This window comes from Narcine bancroftii, chromosome 2 (assembly GCF_036971445.1).
Source record: "Narcine bancroftii isolate sNarBan1 chromosome 2, sNarBan1.hap1, whole genome shotgun sequence".
NCBI classification, from domain to species: domain Eukaryota; kingdom Metazoa; phylum Chordata; class Chondrichthyes; order Torpediniformes; family Narcinidae; genus Narcine; species Narcine bancroftii.
Genome location: NC_091470.1, coordinates 324,792,029 through 324,811,709, shown reverse-complemented (window position 1 = coordinate 324,811,709; position 19,681 = coordinate 324,792,029). Strand labels below are relative to the sequence as shown.

Sequence of the window (19,681 nt, the reverse complement as noted above, 5' to 3'; positions counted from 1 at the left end):
ACTTCCTTATAGATGAATTCCTGTCAAATGCATAATTGTTCAACATTTTCCCAACTATTAATACAGGTACACAATCCTTTATCTGGACATCTAAAATCCGGAAAGCTCCAAAAACCAGCATTATTTTTTTCATGGTGCTAGTACAGTGGAGGGAGAGAGAGAGAAAGCAGCGCGACTAGGTTTGGCGGGGGGTGGGGGGAGGGGAAGAGATGGCAGCCCGACAGAAAGTTTATAATTTTTAAGTTTTTTTTAAATTTCCTTAACAATGTTACATGTTATAGTCCAAAATGTATCAAATTTACAATTCCAGAGAGAGAAAAAAAAAATCGCTGGGATGTGATGGCAGATTGTTCAAATACCAAGGAATTTTTTTGGGTGCTTTTAGTGGAAAAGGCAAAAGTTTCCTTATTGATCAGTTGTTGGCTAAAACTTGAAAGCAAAACTTGATTGCTTTGGCATCATTTTAACACTTCATGATGAAAATCTGCACATATGACATTTGAGATCATTTTAAATTTGATACATTTTGGACTATAACATGTAACATTGTTAAGGAAGATGTTTTAAAAACTATAAACTTTTTGACTGGCATGAATGGCTCACAAAGCAGCAGTTAAAGCATTAGATGAAACATTGCAAGACCTTAGACAAAATAATAAATTAAGGGAAGGTATATTAGTGCTAGCAGTTAAAATCTACCTCCAGGGCAAAGTGGAGATTCCGGATGAAAATAGAATTAACAAACAACACTTGACTGCTGTAGATTGTAGCAGGTTAAATGCTATAACCTGCTAGAAACCAAATCCAGTGCAGTAGCAGATGGCAAAGCTTCGCTCCCAGAAGAACTCAATCCCTTCTGCACATAATTTGTTCACAGTAACCGCAAAGAACCACCCCTCCGCACCCCCAAGTTCCCTGATCACAAGATCACATCTAGTTCCAAGTTCTGGCCTTTTCCCCATATCCCTTGATAACTTGACTAATTAGACACTTATCAATCTTCCCTTAAACTCTCCCAATGATCTGGCCTCCACAGCTGTATATGGCAACAAATTCCAAATTCATGACCATCTGGCTAAAGAAATGTCTCCTCATTTGTTTTAAATGGCTACCTTCTAATTCTAAGACTGTGCCCTCTTGCCCTGGATTTACCCACCAAGGGATATATCCTGTCCACATCCAAGGATGATGTGTGTGCGTGTAGAAATGTAGAAAGTTGTGTTTTTAAGATACCTACAAAGATTATTTAGTCAAAAAGTTTTCAGACAGCAGGGTATAAGTTCAAGGCTACCACATCTCTCAGACAGGAATCAATTCTTATATCCACCTGATCCTTTTAACACAATAGCACTGACTACTGATAAGAGTCAAAGGCAGCCCATTCATAAATCGGTTTCCTGCCCAAAAGCAGCTGATTACATTACTACTTGTCAGACAAAATGTAGTTAGCAAAAGATGCAATAAACGACCAGCAGCACGGACAGTGCCACTCAGTCCTGAATGGCATTATTTCTGCTCTGAAGTTTTGGCCACCATTAAATTCAAGAATTTAAGATTAGTATGAAACTAGCCATTTGCATGTGTAAATTGGAAACCAGAAATCAGGAGGGCAGAGAACAGATACTGATGTGTACCAAGAGAATCCTTCCAAACCTCTTGTTGGTTTTTTGTATGCATCTTAATTTATAACTCATGCAAAGTGTAAACATAATCTGTAGCAATACTTTCAAAGAAATTGTATCCAATTTGTATGCAGGAAAATGCCTTAAATATTGTACCCTGTAACTGTGTTCTTTGAATGAGGTTCAAACAGTACTAGTGAGGTGACTTTGTCTACCCACCACTGGTATGATTTAATAAAGACTGTGCTTTGGACTTTGTGGTTTGTTACTGTACCTTTTTTGTACCCTGACAGAAGTGCAACTTTTAACACATTTCAGGCAATGAAAGGAGGACCTGACTGAGCATTAAAAATCTGTGCTGATCAACTTACCAATGCATTCACAGATATATTCAACATCTTACTCTAGCAGGGCATGGTACCCACCTGTTTCAAACAGGCATCAATCATATCAGTGCCCAAGAAGAGTGAAGTAACCTGCCTTACAGACTATTGATCAGTAGCACTTACATCAACAGTAATGAAGTGTTTTGAAGGGCCAATGTTGAAGCATATCAGCCGTGGAACTCCTGTATGGTAAAGATGCATTCATCAGGATGCTCTTTATTGGCTACAGTTTGGCATTTAACATAATCATCTCCTCAAAACTGATCAGCAAACTCCAAGACCTGGAACTCAACAACCCATTGTGTAATTGGATCATAGATTTCCTCACCACAATCAGTGAGGATTGGTATGAACAGCTACTCCACAATCTCCATCAGAATCTTGGACCACCACAGGGCTGCATTCTTAGCCCCCTGCTCGACTCACTTTACACCTACGACTGTGTGGCTCAGTTCGACAATATCACCATCCACAAATTTGCCAATGATACCAGGGCAGTGGGTTGTATAAAGGAAGGGGATGAGTCAGCAGACAAGTTGGAGATTGAAAACTTGGCTGAATGGTGCACCAACAATAACCTTGCACTTAATGTCATCAAAACTAAGGAGCTGATTGTTGACTTCAGGAAGGGAAACCCAGAGGTATACAATCACTGGGGGATTAAAGGTGGAGAGAGTGCGCAAATTTAAGTTCTTGGGAGTCACCATCTCAGAGGATCTTTCCTAGAACTAACATACTAATGGCATTGTAGAGAAAGCACGTCAGCGCCTCTACTTCCTCAGGAATTTGTGGAGGTTTGTTATTATACTAGAAATGCTGGCAAATTCCTTGATGAATGGCTCTAGCCCAAAACATCGGTTATATATTTTTATCTTTGATATATAAAGGATACTGGTTAATGTATTGAGTTTCTTCAGCTTTGTGATTTTACAAAATTTCTACAGATCTGTGCTGGAAGTGTGCTGGCTGGCTGCATCACAGTCTGGTATCCCTCAGGGTAAAGCCCTCCAAAAGATAGCAGACACAGCTAAGACATCACAAGCAAAATCCTCCCCACTATCGAGAACATCTACAGGGAATGCTGCTGTTGGAGAGCAGCAGCAATTATCAAGGATTCACATCAGCCAGCACACGCTCCGTTCTTGCTGCTTCCATCAGGAAAGAGATATAGGTGACACAAGGCTCACACCACAAGCTTCAGGAAGAGCTGCTACCCCTCCACTATCAGACTCCTCAACAACAAACTCAATTAGGGACTCTAATTGTAAGAGGCTTTAAATGTGCATTCTCTCTACTGCAGAATGTTTACATTAGTTATCTGTTTATAGTTTTTTATTTGTTTACATGCAACGCTGTAAACAGTATTCCTTTTCCACTGGACCCTGTCTCAGTGAACTCTCAGTTAACTCAGTTAATTCCTGGGCCAGGGTGCCAATGGAAAAGTGGCTAAAGTCACCAATAGTGGGAAACTGGAAGATTAGAAAAAATAATAAAGAAAGGGATGATAGATTCTTCTTTGGCTTGGCTTCGCGGACGAAGATTTATGGAGGGGGTAAAAGTCCACGTCAGCTGCAGGCTCGTTTGTGGCTGACAAGTCCGATGCGGGACTGGCAGACACGGTTGCAGCGGCTGCAGGGGAAAAATGGTTGGTTGGGGTTGGGTGTTGGGTTTTTCCTCCTTTGCCTTTTGTCAGTGAGGTGGGCTCTGCGGTCTTCTTCAAAGGAGGTTGCTGCCTGCCAAACTGTGAGGCGCCAAGATGCACGGTTTGAGGCGATATCAGCCCACTGGCGGTGGTCAATGTGGCAGGCACCAAGAGATTTCTTTAGGCAGTCCTTGTACCTTTTCTTTGGTGCACCTCTGTCACGGTGGCCAGTGGAGAGCTCGCCATATAAACAGCTTGTAAAAGATTTTATAATTATACAAAGCAAAAAAAGTGTGTAAATTGAATATGGGTCCCTGGGTACATTGGGTATAATAGAAATGGCCATGGCTTTGAAAGATATTTTGCATCAGTCTTTACAATGAATAATATGTTAACATGCCAAAGAGGGCTACAACATGCCAAAGAGAGCTACAACATGCCAAATACTGTCACTAGAGGTAGGGCTGAGCAAACTAGTAAGCCAAAATGTTAAATAGTCTCCTGGTTCTGACAGAATGCAGAGGGCACAAAAATAAATACTGTTGTTATAGTGTTTGTGATTCCAAAATTCTCAGACAAGTCCCAGGAGATTGGAAGACAGCAAACATCATGCCACTGTTTAAAAATGTGTAGGCAAAAGTCAGTTAGCTTAATGCCTGTTATCAAGAAAATACTTGAATCTAGCATTAAGGAAAAAATAGCAAGACATTTAGATAAAAATTGTTCCATCAAGCAGACATAGCATGGATTCAGGAACAGCATGTTTGACAAACAGTGTAGTTCTTTGAGGATATAATGAGTACAGTAGATAAAGGGTTGATGTTGTCTGCTTGGATTTCCAAAAGGTGCCATAAAAGACTCAACCAGAAGTTGGGATACTGTATTAGCATGTTAAGAAGATAACTTACAGAAGGAAGAATTGGGATAAACAGGCATTTTTCTGGTTTGCAATCAGTAATTAGCAGAGAGCTGCAGAGATTAGTGTGCAGGTCACAACTTCTAATGACATACATCAACAATTTCAAAGAAGAAACTGAGTGGAGCGTATCCATGTTTGCTGATGACATGAAATTGAGTGGAAAAGCAAATTATGCAGAGATGTAGATAGGTTAAGTGAAAATGTCAGATAGAGCACACTGTTGGTTAATAATAAAGTAAGGTACTTTGGAAAGAAAAGGGGGCTATTATTTAGATTGCAGCATGCTGAGGGACTTGGGAGCACTTGTGCATGAATTGTAAAAGATTGGCTTGCAGAAGCAACAGGTGATCAAGACAACAAATAGAATATCGGCTTTCATTGATAGAGGGATTGAATACAAGAGCAGGACATTCTATTTCAACTGTATAGAGTACTGGGGAGGCCATATTTGTGTGCAGTTCTGGTCACTTTAACTTGATAAACTTAATAACTTTGGAGGCAGTGCATAAGAGGTTCACCAAGTTGATTCCAGAGATGAGGGTTTAGCCTTTGAGAAGAGAGAATGCCTCGGATTAAACACACTGAAGTTTAGAAGAATAAGAGGTATACAAGATAGATACAGGAAATTTGTTTCCACTGATAGATGAAACCAGAACTAGGGACATGGGCTCAAGATTCAAGGGAGTAGTTTTGGGATGGAGACGAGGAGGAACTCCTTTGCTTTTTCCCTGCAGACTCTAAATTCTCAGAAAATATAGTTAGGCAAAATTTTGCACAGTTGGGGAATTAAGGGTTAAGGGGGAAAGGCAGGGAGGTGGAACAAAGTCCATAGCCATGAAGCCATGATCAAACAGAATGGCAGAGCAGGTTCGACATGCCAAATATCCAACTTCTGTTCATATATCCTATGTTAATAGATTTACAAAAAGAACAGACACAAAGAGTTCTTATTCATTCTCTCCAATTGGAGCGACTTTCAGTTATTTCAGTTACAGCTTAAGAGCAAGAAAAGTAAGGCAGCCCCTTGCATCTTCTCCAGCATTCCTCAAAATTAAGATTAATTTTTCACCCAGCATCACTTTCTGGCTCTAAATCCTGTAGGCAGGAACCTGAGATCTTGATTACCTATTAATTCTACCCAGCACGCCTTCTCACATAACTGGACTTTTTTAAAGGGCAACTTTAAAAATAGGTTGCAAAGTGAAAAGTCTGCATGAGAAGTAATTTTCTTACACAATGTTAAAGCAGGACACATTGACGTAATTCTCTTCAGAGACACCACAGTACGATTTCAGGATTACTAAAGAGTAAAAACTAATCTTGAAACTCTATCCCACCCAAATGAAAACAGATGACAAAACCAATTTGACCAGCTGGGACCATGGATTCAGGGAATAAACTAGCTCTGGAAAGGACAATCATAAAAGGAGCTTGTGTCAATCAATTATGATGCCATGATTGTTTATATTACAAGGGACAGTCTTTTGGGACAACTTGCAAGGAAATCAGCGACATCTAATCAACGTTATAAACTGGGGCCAACAACACTTCCTTTTGTTTTGAGTTTTGAGGGAGGATTGTGAACTGAAATTTTAACTGCTTCCTTTCCAAAGGTAGCTGGCTGAGTTCTTCCAGGATTCATTTTTTTTTAAATTTCACCATGTAGAGTTTAATTTATTTCCTTTTTTTTTAATACTTTCACCCCTTACACACTCTATTCTCCCGGTCACTCTCCTTTTTCTCTGAATCATTTATGAAAGGTCAGCGGAGGTCACGTGATGGAGTAGTGGCTGGTTGGGGAATACCACCCCTCCAGAGAAAGTTGAAAAAAAGGTATAAAAACAAAGCAGAGAAGCAAAACATAACAAAGTTGCAAGATAAAAAGTATAAGAGGAATCTGAGGATGGCTCCAAAGGAAAAGACTACAATGACAAGCAAAGTGGAGATGAAGAAATCACCAGAAAAAAAAGGAAGGTCCAGGAGCTCTTCCCAAGAGGATGGCCCGATCAACAAGGCCAGTGAGTGGACAGCTGGGAGGCGACATCCCCCGAGACAGTCTAGAACGCTGACTCGCAGAGCTAGAGAAGGAAATGCCAGTGTGCATTCACGACTCCTCGCACATGCGCAGTATGCATTATAGTGAAGACACCGCACCGGTAGGAACGGACACCGGCAGCGGGACACAGCGGCTGCAGCTGGAGAGGTCGTAGAAGAGACAACGGCAGGAGTAATATGGAGCCACAAAATGGAGCTAGAGAAAGTAGACCAAGAGGAAGATAGAGACTTACAAAAAAGGTAAAAAACAGAAGCAGATGATTGACAAAGAGTATTTTGATAGTGAAATAAAGATATTAATGGACACAATAATGATCAAGTTCAATGTTATATAAAAAAACTATGCAAGAGACAGATTTAAAAATGCTAAGAATAGAGAATGCTATGATAGATATGAGAAAACGAGTTGATGTGGGAGAGGGATAGTCGTGGAAGTGAATGAGTTAAGAGAAAAATTGGAAGATAGAGAAAAAGAGATCAAGAAGACAAGATATATTAGCCAAAAAAATTGACATTTTAGTGAATTTCAGCAGACATAACAATATAAAAATAATGGGCATGAAAGGTGAAGAATGAGCAGATATAAAAAGATTTATTTAGGATGGATCCCACAGATCTTGGGAGTGGAAGAATTCCAAGAATAAAAAGAAATTGAAAGAGCCCACAGAGCATTGGCGCCAAAGCCACAACCACATCAGAAACCACGCTCCATCCTAATAAAACTACTACGATATACAACAAGAGAGAAAATATTCGAACTGGCAATGAAAAGAATGAAAGAAAACAAGGAATCATTGGAGTACAATGGGGAAAAAATATTTTTTAATCCAGATATCAGCTTTGAACTTTTAAAGAAATGAAAGGAGTTTAATTCAGCAAAAACTGTACTATGGCAAAAAGGTTATAACTTTGTGTTACGACATCCAGCAGAGTTGAAGCTATTCAAAATAGACTGTTTTCAGATCCAGAAAAAGCTCATCGCTTTGCAGATCAACTGCCAAATAAGCTACAAGATGAAGATTAGAAGAAATATTAAAAGGACTGTTAAGATCATGTATATATAAATAAGATGGAAAGTTAATAGTTTGAACACAGACGTTTAAGGTTAAATAAAGGGCTGGGAAAGGGGGAGGATCTACCAACTGCGAAATCCGTTGACATTTGCGGTCAATATCACAACCCAAGTAGAAAAAGGAGTTTATATATATATATAGTTTTTTATTTTTTTTTTTAAAACGGTTTTTGTTATTTTCTTATTAGTTGTGTCGTCACGTATAGTAAAGAGTAAGAACAATTTAAAGAGTGATTTTGGAAGAAGGGAGATGGAAGGGTTAAAGAGGCGGGAGGGAGTTGAAAATGGATGAGTAAGATGAGTAGGGTTAGGGTTACCAGCCCCCCCACATCTCCATCGGACACACAGAACTCAAAACGGTCAACCAGTTTTCCTACCTCGGCTGCACCATTTCATCTGATGCAAGGATCGACAAACAGATAGACAACAGACTCGCCAAGGGAAATAGCACCTTTGGCAGACTACACAAAAGAGTCTGGAAAAACAACCACCTGAAGAAACACACAAAGATGAGCGTGTACAGAGCTGTTGTCATACCCACGCTCCAGTTCGGCTCCGAATCATGGGTCCTCTACTGCCATCACCTACGGCTCCTAGAACACTTCCATCAGCGCTGTCTCTGCTCCATCCTCAACATTCATTGGAATGACTTCATCACCAATATCTAAGTTCTCGAGCTGGCATCGAATCCACGCTGCTGAAGACCCAACTGCGCTGGGTGGGTCACGTCTCCAGAATGGAGGACCACCGTCTTCCCAAGATCGTATTCTATGTCGAGCTCTCCACTGGCCACCAAGACAGAGGTGCACCAAAGAAGAGGTACAAGGACTGCTTAAAGAAATCTCTTGGTGCCTGCCACATTGACCACCGCCAGTGGGCTGATCTCGCCTCCAACCGTACATCTTGGCGCCTCACAGTTTGATGGGCAGCAACCTCCTTTGAAGAAGACCGCAGAGCCCACCTCACTGACAAAAGACAAAGGAGGAAAAATTCAACACCCAACCCTAACCCACCAATTTTCCCTTGCAACCACTGCAACCGTGCCTGCCTGTCCCGCATCGGACTTGTCAGTCACCAACGAGCCTGCAGCAGACGTGGACATACTCCTCCATAAATCTTCGTCCGCGAAGCCAAGCCAAAGAATGACTATTAATATTACTGAATACACAATCAAATTAAGAGAAAAAAGTTACTGACACTACTTAAAAAGGAGAGAACAGACATAGCATTTCTACAAGAAACACACTTAACTGAGTTAGAGCACTGCAAGTTGAAGAGAGACTGGATAGGTCATGTAGTGGCATCATCATACAACTCAAAAGCCAGGGGAGTTGCTATATTAGTTAATAAGAATCTGCCAATTAAGATAAAGGAAGTAAAACAGACCCAGCGGGTAGATACGTAATGATGAAGTGCCAGATTTATTCAGAATTTTGGAACTTGCTGAACATTTATGCACCTAATGAAAATCACCAGAAATTTATGCAGGACATCTTTTTAAAGATAACAGATACACAGGGTCACATTTTACTGGGGGGGGGGAACTTTAATTTTAGCCTTGACGCATTGATGGATAAAATCGGGAAGACAACTAAAAAAAAAGCAACCAAATTTACGTTAAACTCAATGCATGATTTGAAAATAATTGACATATGGTGAAAACAATGCCCAAAAGAACCTTTCTAGGATTGACATGTTCTTGTTGTTGGCTCAGATGCAGGGGAGAGTTCGAAAGACCAAATATAAGGCAAGACTTTTATGTGACCACTCACCCTTGTTATTGACAATTGAGTTAGAGGATATAACACTAAAAAGATGGAGGCTAAACCCTACATTGTTAAAAAGGCGAGACTTTCGGGAATACATTGAACAACAAATCAAAATATATTTTGAGACAAATACACATTCAGTAAAAGATAAACTAATATTATGGGATGCGATGAAGGCCTTTATTAGGGGCCAAATAATTAGTTACACGACTAAGATTAAAAAACAATAGAATGGTTGGAAAAGAGAAAGTAACTCTAGAAAAAGATTTATTGAGAAGGGAAAATATAGAGAAAATAGAAAATTGGCAGAGAAAAAAAATAAAATATGAAACATTACAAACGTACAAAGTGGAGAAAAACATTATGAAAACAAAGCAAAAATATGAATTAGGAGAGAAAACCCACAAAATATTGGCCTGGCAACTTGAAAAATACAAGCAAAAAGAACCATCTTATCAATATGAAAGGAGGATAAACAGATTTCATACAACCCATTAGAGATTAATGGAAAATTTTAAAAATTCTATAAGCAATTGTATCAAACCAAAAATACAGGGAAGAACGACCAAATTGATGAATTTTTAATCAAACATTGAATTACCACAATTACAATTGGAAGATCAAAATAAATTGCTAAAACCCCTTGCAATTTGCATATTCACATTCCAGTCTGAAGGGAACAATGTTGACAATAGTTTAGCTTGTTTATTTGTCACAAAATCGCTAGTACAGTGAAAAGGGTTCTTCTGCAAACAGGCTATCTCTAGTATTACATACAGCCATGACTAGAGCACAGATAATGGGATTACAGTGAAACAAAAAATTAATTAGCACCATGAGCAGCATGGAAGTGCTGTTATGGGGTTCATTCAAAACCCTCATGGCTGCAGGGAAGAAACTGTCTTTAAGACTATTGATGCATTTTATTCATATACTTAAGCCTTATCCCAGATGGAAGGTGAAAGATGAGATGTCCTGGATGCAATGGGTCCTTCAGGATGTTGGCTGCCTTTCCAAGTTGCCAGGAGATTTAGATGGAGTTCATTGAGGGGAGAGAAGTTTTCATTGTGCTCTGAGCTGGATTCACTACCTTCTGTCGTTTCTTCCAATCTTGAGCATACCACACTATGATGGATCTTGTTTGTATGCTTTCAATGGTGCACCTGTAGAAGTGTCGAAGGGCATTAGTCCTCTAAGAATGTAGAGGAGCTGGTGTTTTCTTGATCTGCTTGTTCCAGATCAGGTCATTGGAGAACGGAGTACACTAGCCATATGATATGCCAATCCTTGAATTTCAAAACTTTAAAATATTTTTATTTTTGTTCAATTATTTAGATATTTTCATTAAAAATGTAGATTTGTCCAAAAAAAAAACACATGTTCAAAACAAAATATTGATCCCTGGGACAAAGACTCATATACAAGGAGCAACTGGGTAGGTTGAGACTCCATTCATTGCCATACCCTACAAAATTCTAATGGGATCGAACAGACTAGATGTAGGGAGGATGTTCCTGATGACTAGAGAATACAGGATCAGTAAATACAGGATCAGAATTTATTGTCATGAACAAGTCACAAAATTCATTATTTTGCAGCAACATCACAGTGCAAACATTCATATAAACCACCTTACAAGAATAAATAAAAAAGTGCACGAAAAGTCAAAGTAAGGCAGTTCGTTGGTTCATTGATCATTCAGGAATCTGATGGAAGCGAGGAAGAAGCTGTCCTTGTGCTGCTGAGTGCTCGTCTTTCAGCTCCTGTACCTTTCTTGGATCTGCACGCAAAGAATCGCCACTGCAGTGTGCCATCTTAATCCAGAACTAAGAGTCTGCATCTCAGGATCCAAGGTCTGCCATTTAAAACCAACATCAGAAGAAACTTCACCTCAGAGGATGGCAAACTTGAATTCCTTACCAGACAGCAGGAGGCCATCATAAGTATGCATGCCGTAGGATATTTTAAAAATCTACAGAAAAGCAATATGGGAAGATGGCAGGATCAAGATGCTTAAGTGGTCTACTCTTATAAACAGTGCAAATGATCAAAAAACCTGAAGAATGTTAATGTACACAAGTCTGGTACAAAATGAGGAATTCCACAATCAGATTACATTGCTTGTGGAGGACTTTGCCCCAAGACAATCTTGCATGAATTGGCATTCCCATCCACCTACTACCATTTCCCTTCTAGGGAATCAACAAATCATTCCCATTACTGTACCACTGGTGGAGGAAGTGAATGTTTAATGTGGATAGGGTGCCAAGTATGCTGCTGCTTTGTTCTTGTTAGAATTACATACATCTAAGCAAGTGGAGAGTCTTCCTTCCCTTGCCGGATTTCACCATCGAGGTGGTAGAATGCCACGTGCTGTCAGAGTTCAACTAAACCAACAGAAATGAACAGATCTCTTCTAAGATACTCCAAATTATGCAAGAGAAATTTGTAGCATGAATTGAACGAGGGGAAAACTCAAAAACTCTCAGATCTAGGCCAATATCCATCTTTTATCCATTTAGAGTGCAGAGACAATGCACAGCATAGCATGGAAAGGCAGATTTGCATGCTATTTTTCTGGACAATTCCAATGTCATCTACAAGTTTGCCGATGACACCACATTTGTTGCCAGAATCACAACCAGCAATGAGGAAGCGTCCAGGAGGGAGATGGATCACCTCGTTGAATGGTGTAACGGCAACAACCTTGCACTCAATGTCAGCAAAACCAAGGAGATGATTGTGGACTTCAGGAGGAAGTCAGGGGAATGCAACCCAGTCCTCATTGAGGGTTCAGTAGTGGAGAGGGTCAAGAAATTCCAGTGTGTCAGCATCTCCGAGAATCTGTCCTGGAGCCCCCATGTTGATGCATTCACAAAGTAAGCTCGCCAGCGGCTAGACTTTGTAAGGTGTCTGAGGAGATTCAGTATGTCACCAAAGACTCTCGTAAACTTCTACAGATGTACTGTGGAGAGTATTCTGGCCGGTTGTATCATTGCCTGGTACATACGTGCCAACTCTCAGGATAAGAATAAACTCCAGAGGTAACTTGGCCTGTGACATTACAGGCACCAGAGTTCACTCCATCGAGGTAATCTACATGAGGCGGTATCTTTAAAAAAAAAGCAGCCTCTATCCTCAAAGACCCCCACCACCCAGGCCATGCCTTCTTCACTCTGCTACCATCAGGGGAAAAGTACAAGAGACTAAAGACGTCCACTCAACAGCCCAATAACAGCTTCTTCCCTGCTGCCATCAGATTCCTGAATAATCAATGAATCAAAAATATTGCCTTACTTTTCATGCACTTTTACTGTTAGATTTTTTATAGTAATATCATAAGATGATTACAATATGAATGTCTCCACTATGATACTGCTTCAATTTCATGACAATAAATCCTGATTCTGGACATTATATGTCAAAACAAAGCTATAATCATATTATTGACACAACATGCTGCATGCAAACAGTAATGTGATGATAATAACCCTGTGTTTTAATAATATAGATTTAAAATTTAAAAACTCATTACTTTGGGTTCTCAGGACACAAATGAAATAGGCCATGTGTCAATTATTCCAATCAATTTCTTCTTCACTCATACACAGACAGCTGAGTTTAAGTTCCCAAGGTTTTTTTTTAAAAAAACAGTGGACGGTTGATCTTGTTTGCACTAATACAGGTAAAATATGCTAAATCTACATACCCTTGGTGATAAACTCAGTATATTTTGTCAGATGCATTTAATTCATCTCCTCAATCTGTTCCTACATAACCCATGCCTCTCTGGCAAATCAAAAGCTGCACATATTCAAGTGAACACTGTATAAATGAATGCAGAGGCTACTACACAGTAGAAGTCCAAAAATCCAGATGCCACCCAAGAACCCGGACTTTTCAAAGACAAACTTTTTAAATTTAGCGAGCTTTTGTGTGTGTGCGTGCACACCTAAGTGCCACAGATGCACAGTGGCAACAGGAGAAAAAATTGTTTACATTTTTGTCCAGGTGTTGACTTTATTTTTCTTTAAAACTGCTAATTTTGATAAATGAAGCATGCTGAATTTGCTAATGAATAAACTATCAAGAGTTACCAGTTCAACTCTTTATATTCCTCCTTAAATTTGAATTTTAAAAGTGCTGCCTGAAAATCCAGAAAATATGAATATCTGAAATTTTGGACTTTGAATGTAACATTAATGAGATAACTAATCCTTGACATCAGTTTGTGCTCCTCCTTTATAAGGAAGATATAGTGTATGAGACCAATGTGGACCAAGCTGCCTGAGAAAGCACCCAGCAGCAGAAGCTTCTGGGTCAACATGCATTAAATTTCCCAAAGGAACACTGCACTGGGATGGATAATTTCCAATTTGAACTGAGAAATACCTGCAGAATGTAAACTGCCCCAGAAATGCTTGTTACTTTATTTTATTCTGGTTGCAGTCTAATTTAAATTGCAATGTTCTGAAATATTATGCAATAAAATTTCTAGGCTCTTCTATCCAGTTGAATTACAGTATTCCACTGTATGGGCGAGCAATATGGGACATTTTAAATTAACAAAGTTCTGGTCTGCAATATCACCACCATGTGTGAACTTATGAAATCAAAGCAAAGCGAAAAACTTCAAAGGAAATATCCTGAAACAGATTTCCAGCATCATATGCGATATATCAAAATTGAAGAAAAACCTAAAAAAATAGATTTCATTACATTTAAGACCATCATCTTCAGCTTTGATTTTTTTTTGATAAAGACAAAGCTACATATACTAGTATTTAAAAAATCAAAGCAGTGTCCAGGTTTGAAAAAACACATTTGGAAACATCAACAATTCAAATTAGAGTTTAATGAATGATGTGAAAATGTCAGAAAAGTTAAAGGGAATTTGAATCTTTCTGATAATGGATCATTAAATTCATGTACAGGGTGAGATGGGTTGAAATGATGCTACATTTTCTAAAGAAACTTCCAAATTAAAAGCTATTCCCTCCCTTCTGTTAGGTAAATTTTACTGGGTTTACACAAAGCCAAAACTCCTGCTTTCACTCCAGTAAAGAGTGAGGCACAACTCAAAACCCATTAATAATCATTTAAAATTAAAATCACTACTTTCACCCAGCCAGTGGACCAATCCTGACTGAATATTAAAATGCACTTCTAAACAAAATATAATATCCAAATTTAGTGCATGCGTAAACTCAGTTATTGTGTCATCTGTAGAAGTAATAAACAGCCAAGTTAGAAATCTGCAAAACAAAATCAACTGGATCCAGAGCTGGTTTTGATGCATTATTGTTACAAGTTCCCTCTGAAATAATCCCTCATGGGTCACGTTCCCACATCAACCCATAGAAGTGTTTCAGGTTAGATTTGGTTTTATCAGATTTATTGTCAGAGTACATATATGAAATCACATACAACATACAAAAATCCTTTTTCCTGCAGGCGTGGCACTAATTAATTGGAAGTGCAAAGATAAAGTGTATGCAGCATAAACAAGTATAAAAGAACTGTAAACAAATAACAAATGTAAGCAAACTGTGCAATGCAGAGGAAACAAAGAAAATTAATCAGGTGCACAAGTAAGAGTCCTTAAACAAGTCTCTAATTGACTATCATTCAGGGCAGTTATAGCACAGCAAAAATTTAATTCAACTTCATGGGGCAGCATGGTTATAACCTGGTTCAAATCCGGTGCTGTCTCCAGGGTCTTTGTATGTTCTTCCCATGTCTGCGTGGATTTCATCCCACCCTTCAAAGCATACGGGGGGTTGTAGATTAATTAGGTTTATTAGGGCAGCAAAGCCTTGTGGGCTGGAAGGGCCTGTTACTGTGCTGCATGTCCAAATTAAAATTTAAATTCTCTCAAGAAATTGAAAGGGCAAGACTTTCCTGGGAGAGAAAAAGTAGAGGAACTGAAGGAATGCTCCACTAATGCATGGTGGGGGGAAACCCCATGGTCAAACAAGTTTTTGAAGCATTGTTTGGGCAACAGCAATTAAAGTCAGTTAATGGGAGTATTATTGGCTGTATCAATGCAAGCATTCATTCATTTTAAATTGGCTGTATTGCCAAGGAAAATTCCTTGAAACAATCAATAAATTGAAATTTTGTTTCAATACAAAAATTCCAGTTGTAGTCCAATGCTCAAGAATCTTGGTCCAAGGATCTCCTAAAAACTCATGTATCTAAAGAAAAATAAATGAAATTTTATTAGCCATTAAATCTTAAGCTAAAACAATATTTCATTTGGGTTGCTAATTAAGTGAACTTTTGAAGATGCTGAGGAGTCCTGATAAAGTAGCTACACCTTCACGTGAAAATTAGATACCACTTTTGGATCAAGAAAATACTGGTCACCATCTAAAAAAAGCCATTACACCTCCAGAACTTTCTCACATTCTGCTGGTCTTGTAAAAAATCCTTCAAAGTCAGCACGGAGCTGTACTCTAGCCCAACACCCATGTCATCTGGGGTTCTTTCAAAACTGGGAAACCAGGCAACGTGCTTGTGTGAATATTGTCAAGCCTTCTAACCTGCTTTCATATCTGCTGTCCACACCTTTGTTTTCCAGATCATCAGAAAATTAAATTCTCTCAAGAAATTGAAAGAGCTGTGGCGGCTCACCACTAGGCAGGCGAACCAGCCTCACTTGTAAGCCACGCAGGGGGGTGGGGGGGGGTGTGGCAGCCGGCCAAAATGGCACTGTCAGGGGTTTTCCCTTCCTCCCAGCACGAGGCTCAGAAGCCCACGCTGGGGGACCATGTGACGCCTCAGTGACGTCAGCGCCCTCCAGCGCGGTTCTCAGCTTGTACAAGTACAGCCCAGCAGCCTGCAATAAACCAGTCTGCTCACTGAGCTCAACCCGTCTGGTTGTGTGTGTTCTTTCAGGAGCAGGTGTAGCTGCCGCTACAGGGCAAGAGTTGCAATTATCTGGATTAATGGTTTGATTGTGCATCATTTACTGCTGTAATTTAACTTGTGTGCGTAACTCTGTCGACAAAGATAGTTATTATCTATACCTGTACCGCATTAAAAAAAGTGCTGGCTTTGTTGACTTTAGGCCTTTTCGTAGTCGGCCTCCTTAGAGAGGCTAGCTAAAAGCTAAATGAAAAGGTATTTCTTACCTTTTCATGCAGGCCCAGATAAGCCTGCTCCAATGTCCCCTGGAGCATTGATGTGGCATTCAAGAAGCAAGGCCTCTTGTCCCAATATCCCAATATACCATATATGCGCGCCAAGCAATGGCCGACTTCATTACCCGTAATCCCCCTCGCAGCTGGAAACACCGTCAACCAATGGATCCAGCTGCGTTGGGGGATTATGGGTAACAAAGTCAGCTGTTACTTGCCAAAGTGTCAAACAGTCCCGAATCATCAAGGTTTATTCAACGCACAAAATGTGTCAGCACCAGCAATGAGAAATTTAAACTCTCACATGCGTCTGCTCATTGAAATAGGCTGCATGACGGCTCGGGTTTTTAGTCTGGGTGCCAGTGTTCGGCCAGGGTTTTTGGGGGTGGGGGATGTGCTGAGCGGTGGTGGTTGGGAGAGCTGAGCGGTTTTTTGGGGTGGGGGTGTTAAGCGGGACGCCACTACCACCGGGCCACTTGTGCCCACCAGCAGTTAGGTGGTGGGTCATGGGCTGATGATGTCATTAGCCAGTCCCTGTTTATATATCCCTAATAGGGAATTTTCCTTGCCCGACACTAGGATTGGGGAGAATTGCTCAAGGCCAATGGACTGTGGATGCACCGCATTCATGGAGGCAAATAGAGCGAGGTAGAAGCTGATAATATCTGCCTTTATGCTCACTCTTATCTCCACCAGGAAAAGGCCTTCAGCTGCACAATTCAATACTATTGTAGTCACCTTCCAAAGGGCAACACCTCACACTTGTCCAAATTAAACTCTCATTAAATCTACTATTTCTCTGCTCATATTTATAATTGATCCATAGCTGATAACCTTCCACACTCCATCAATCATTCACAGAGCCATCCCCCTCTTCCCTTGTTTGCTGGTGTGCCCTCCCTCCCTTATCCCTTCCTCCTTACTGTGGGGCAGTGTTGCTCCTCTCCACCATTTTGTTCAGGCACCTGTCCACATTTTGTCTATACCTTGAAGAGCTCAGGCATGAAATGTTGGTTGTGTATCTTTATTTTTGTTATACAAAGAACACTGTTTGACCTACTGAGTTTTTCCAGCATTGCATTTTTACTCCAACCTGAGTTTTACCTTCCTCAGACTATGCATGATCTGCAAACTTGCTCACCACCCACTCTTTCACCCAAGTCATTATATGCACCACAAATAGGGGTCCCAATACCAATCTCCAAATAACACCACTGGCCATGGAACTCCAGCCTAAATAAAAATGTATTAGATGTCACAAAGATCAAGCCCAAAACTTTGGTTGTACATCTTTATCTTTGCTACATAAAGTACACTGTCAGACCTGCTGAATTAACGCAGCATTATATTTTTACATGAACCAGTGTTTACATGTTTTACTTCCTGCCTAAATCGCATCCTTCCACGGCCGCTATGTCTATGTGCCAGCCAATTCCAAACTATCAATTCACCGTGCATCTGCACTATCTGGATCAGCCTACCATAAGGCATCTTATCAAATACTTTATTACATTCCATGTAGCCATCATCCACTGTCTCAACAACCACCTTAGTCACCTCCTTGAAAAACTCAGATTGGTAAGAGATGCCCTGCCCATCTCAGTGACTGTCCCTAATCTAACCATGGCTTTCTAAATATGTACAAATCCTATCCTTGAGCATCCTTTCCAATAATTTCCCTCCACTGATGTGAGGTTTACTGGCCTACAATTTTCTGAACAAAGAGGCAACATTATTTTTCAATTGTCTGGGACCTCTCCTGTCACTAGTGAATGAAAAGATCATCAAGGCCCCCAGCAATCTCTTCACTTTCCTTTGTCAATAACTTGGGATAGATCCCATCAGACACTTTAAGTCCCAACACCATCTATTTCTAGATCTCAAAAAGTTACATATGCCCCCTTTTTCTTTACAAGTAGGTTTATGACACAGAAATTCCCTGATTTTGCCATCTTTGTCCTTCCTTTGCACGAAAGCATGTTGGTTCTGGACTTTGGTTAAGTGTTCCTTAAGCAATTACTACGTCAGTTATGGGCTTGTCTGATAACAGCTGTTCACAATTTATTCCCTCTCGCTTTGGTCTCATCATAAATCCTCCTCCAATTTAGTAAGTTTCTACAAGGCATAAACTTGTCCTTGTTTTCAACATAAAGGAACAGAGATACTATTCCCCAAATGCTCCCTCACTGAAATTCTGACCAGGTTCATTTACTAATACCAGGTCTTCTTGGTTGGACTATCCACATACTCCTTTGATCAAACCCACCTGGATGCACTTGAATTTTGCCCCATCAAAACTTCTGGTACAAATAAAGTCTCCCATTATGCATAGTGTAGCCCTATCAATGATTACATTTCTCTTGCTTCTAATCTCTACCCTCACTTCACACAGTCTTGAGTGAAGTTGCGACATTCTTCCTGATTAGCAATACTACACCTCCATCTCTTTTGCCTCCTTCTATCCTGTCTACTACAATGAAACCCAGGGACACTGAGTTGTCAATCCTGTCCTTGTAAAGATTTCCAACTATCACAACATAATTCCAAATACTAATTAATCCTTCTTTCTTAAAATAAAGACCTTCAGCCCTTCAATCTGTGACCATTCACCTATCTCTCACTGTACTTTTTTTTTCAAGCTTGCTTGGCCAAGCATCTGCCACCTCCTCCATTTGAAGCCCTGCTTTACACCCTGCCAAGTTCCACAAGCTAACTTTCCTGAAAGGATACTGGCTCCTCCCCATTTCAGTTACAAGTTGTTCTTTTTGAACAGGTCTAATCTTTCCTGGAAGAGACCCCAAGGATCCAAATCCATCCTTCCTGTACCAGCTCCTTAGCCATACATTAAATAAGCATGAGTAGTTATCCTGAGATTATAAACTGCTTTTTAACTTGCCACCTAGCTTCCTGACCTCATTCCACAGGACTACATCACCCCTCTTTCTTAGGTCACTGGAACCAATACAGATCATGACCTCTGTTTGCTCTCCCTCCCCTCTCAGAATATTGTGCACCCTCTCAGAAACATCCTGGATCCTATTAGCAGGGAGATAACACCATCCTGGAATCTCGCT

The 19,681-nt window shown here is 40.1% G+C and overlaps 1 protein-coding gene across 3 annotated transcripts in view; it reads right to left on the bottom strand.

Annotated features, from left to right (window-relative positions):
• tmem64 (transmembrane protein 64) overlaps nt 1-19,681 on the bottom strand; it is an 86,687-nt gene that overhangs the window by 44,887 nt on the left and 22,119 nt on the right. Inside the window, exon 2 of one of the 3 annotated variants that reach the window (XM_069921963.1) lies at nt 14,304-15,662. The exons of the other annotated variants lie outside the window; for them this stretch is intronic. Coding sequence (XP_069778064.1) covers nt 15,507-15,662 — 156 coding nt within the window. The 3' untranslated portion in view covers nt 14,304-15,506. Of the gene's footprint in view, nt 1-14,303; nt 15,663-19,681 lie in introns of those variants that run through there. 3 annotated transcript variants of the gene reach the window in all.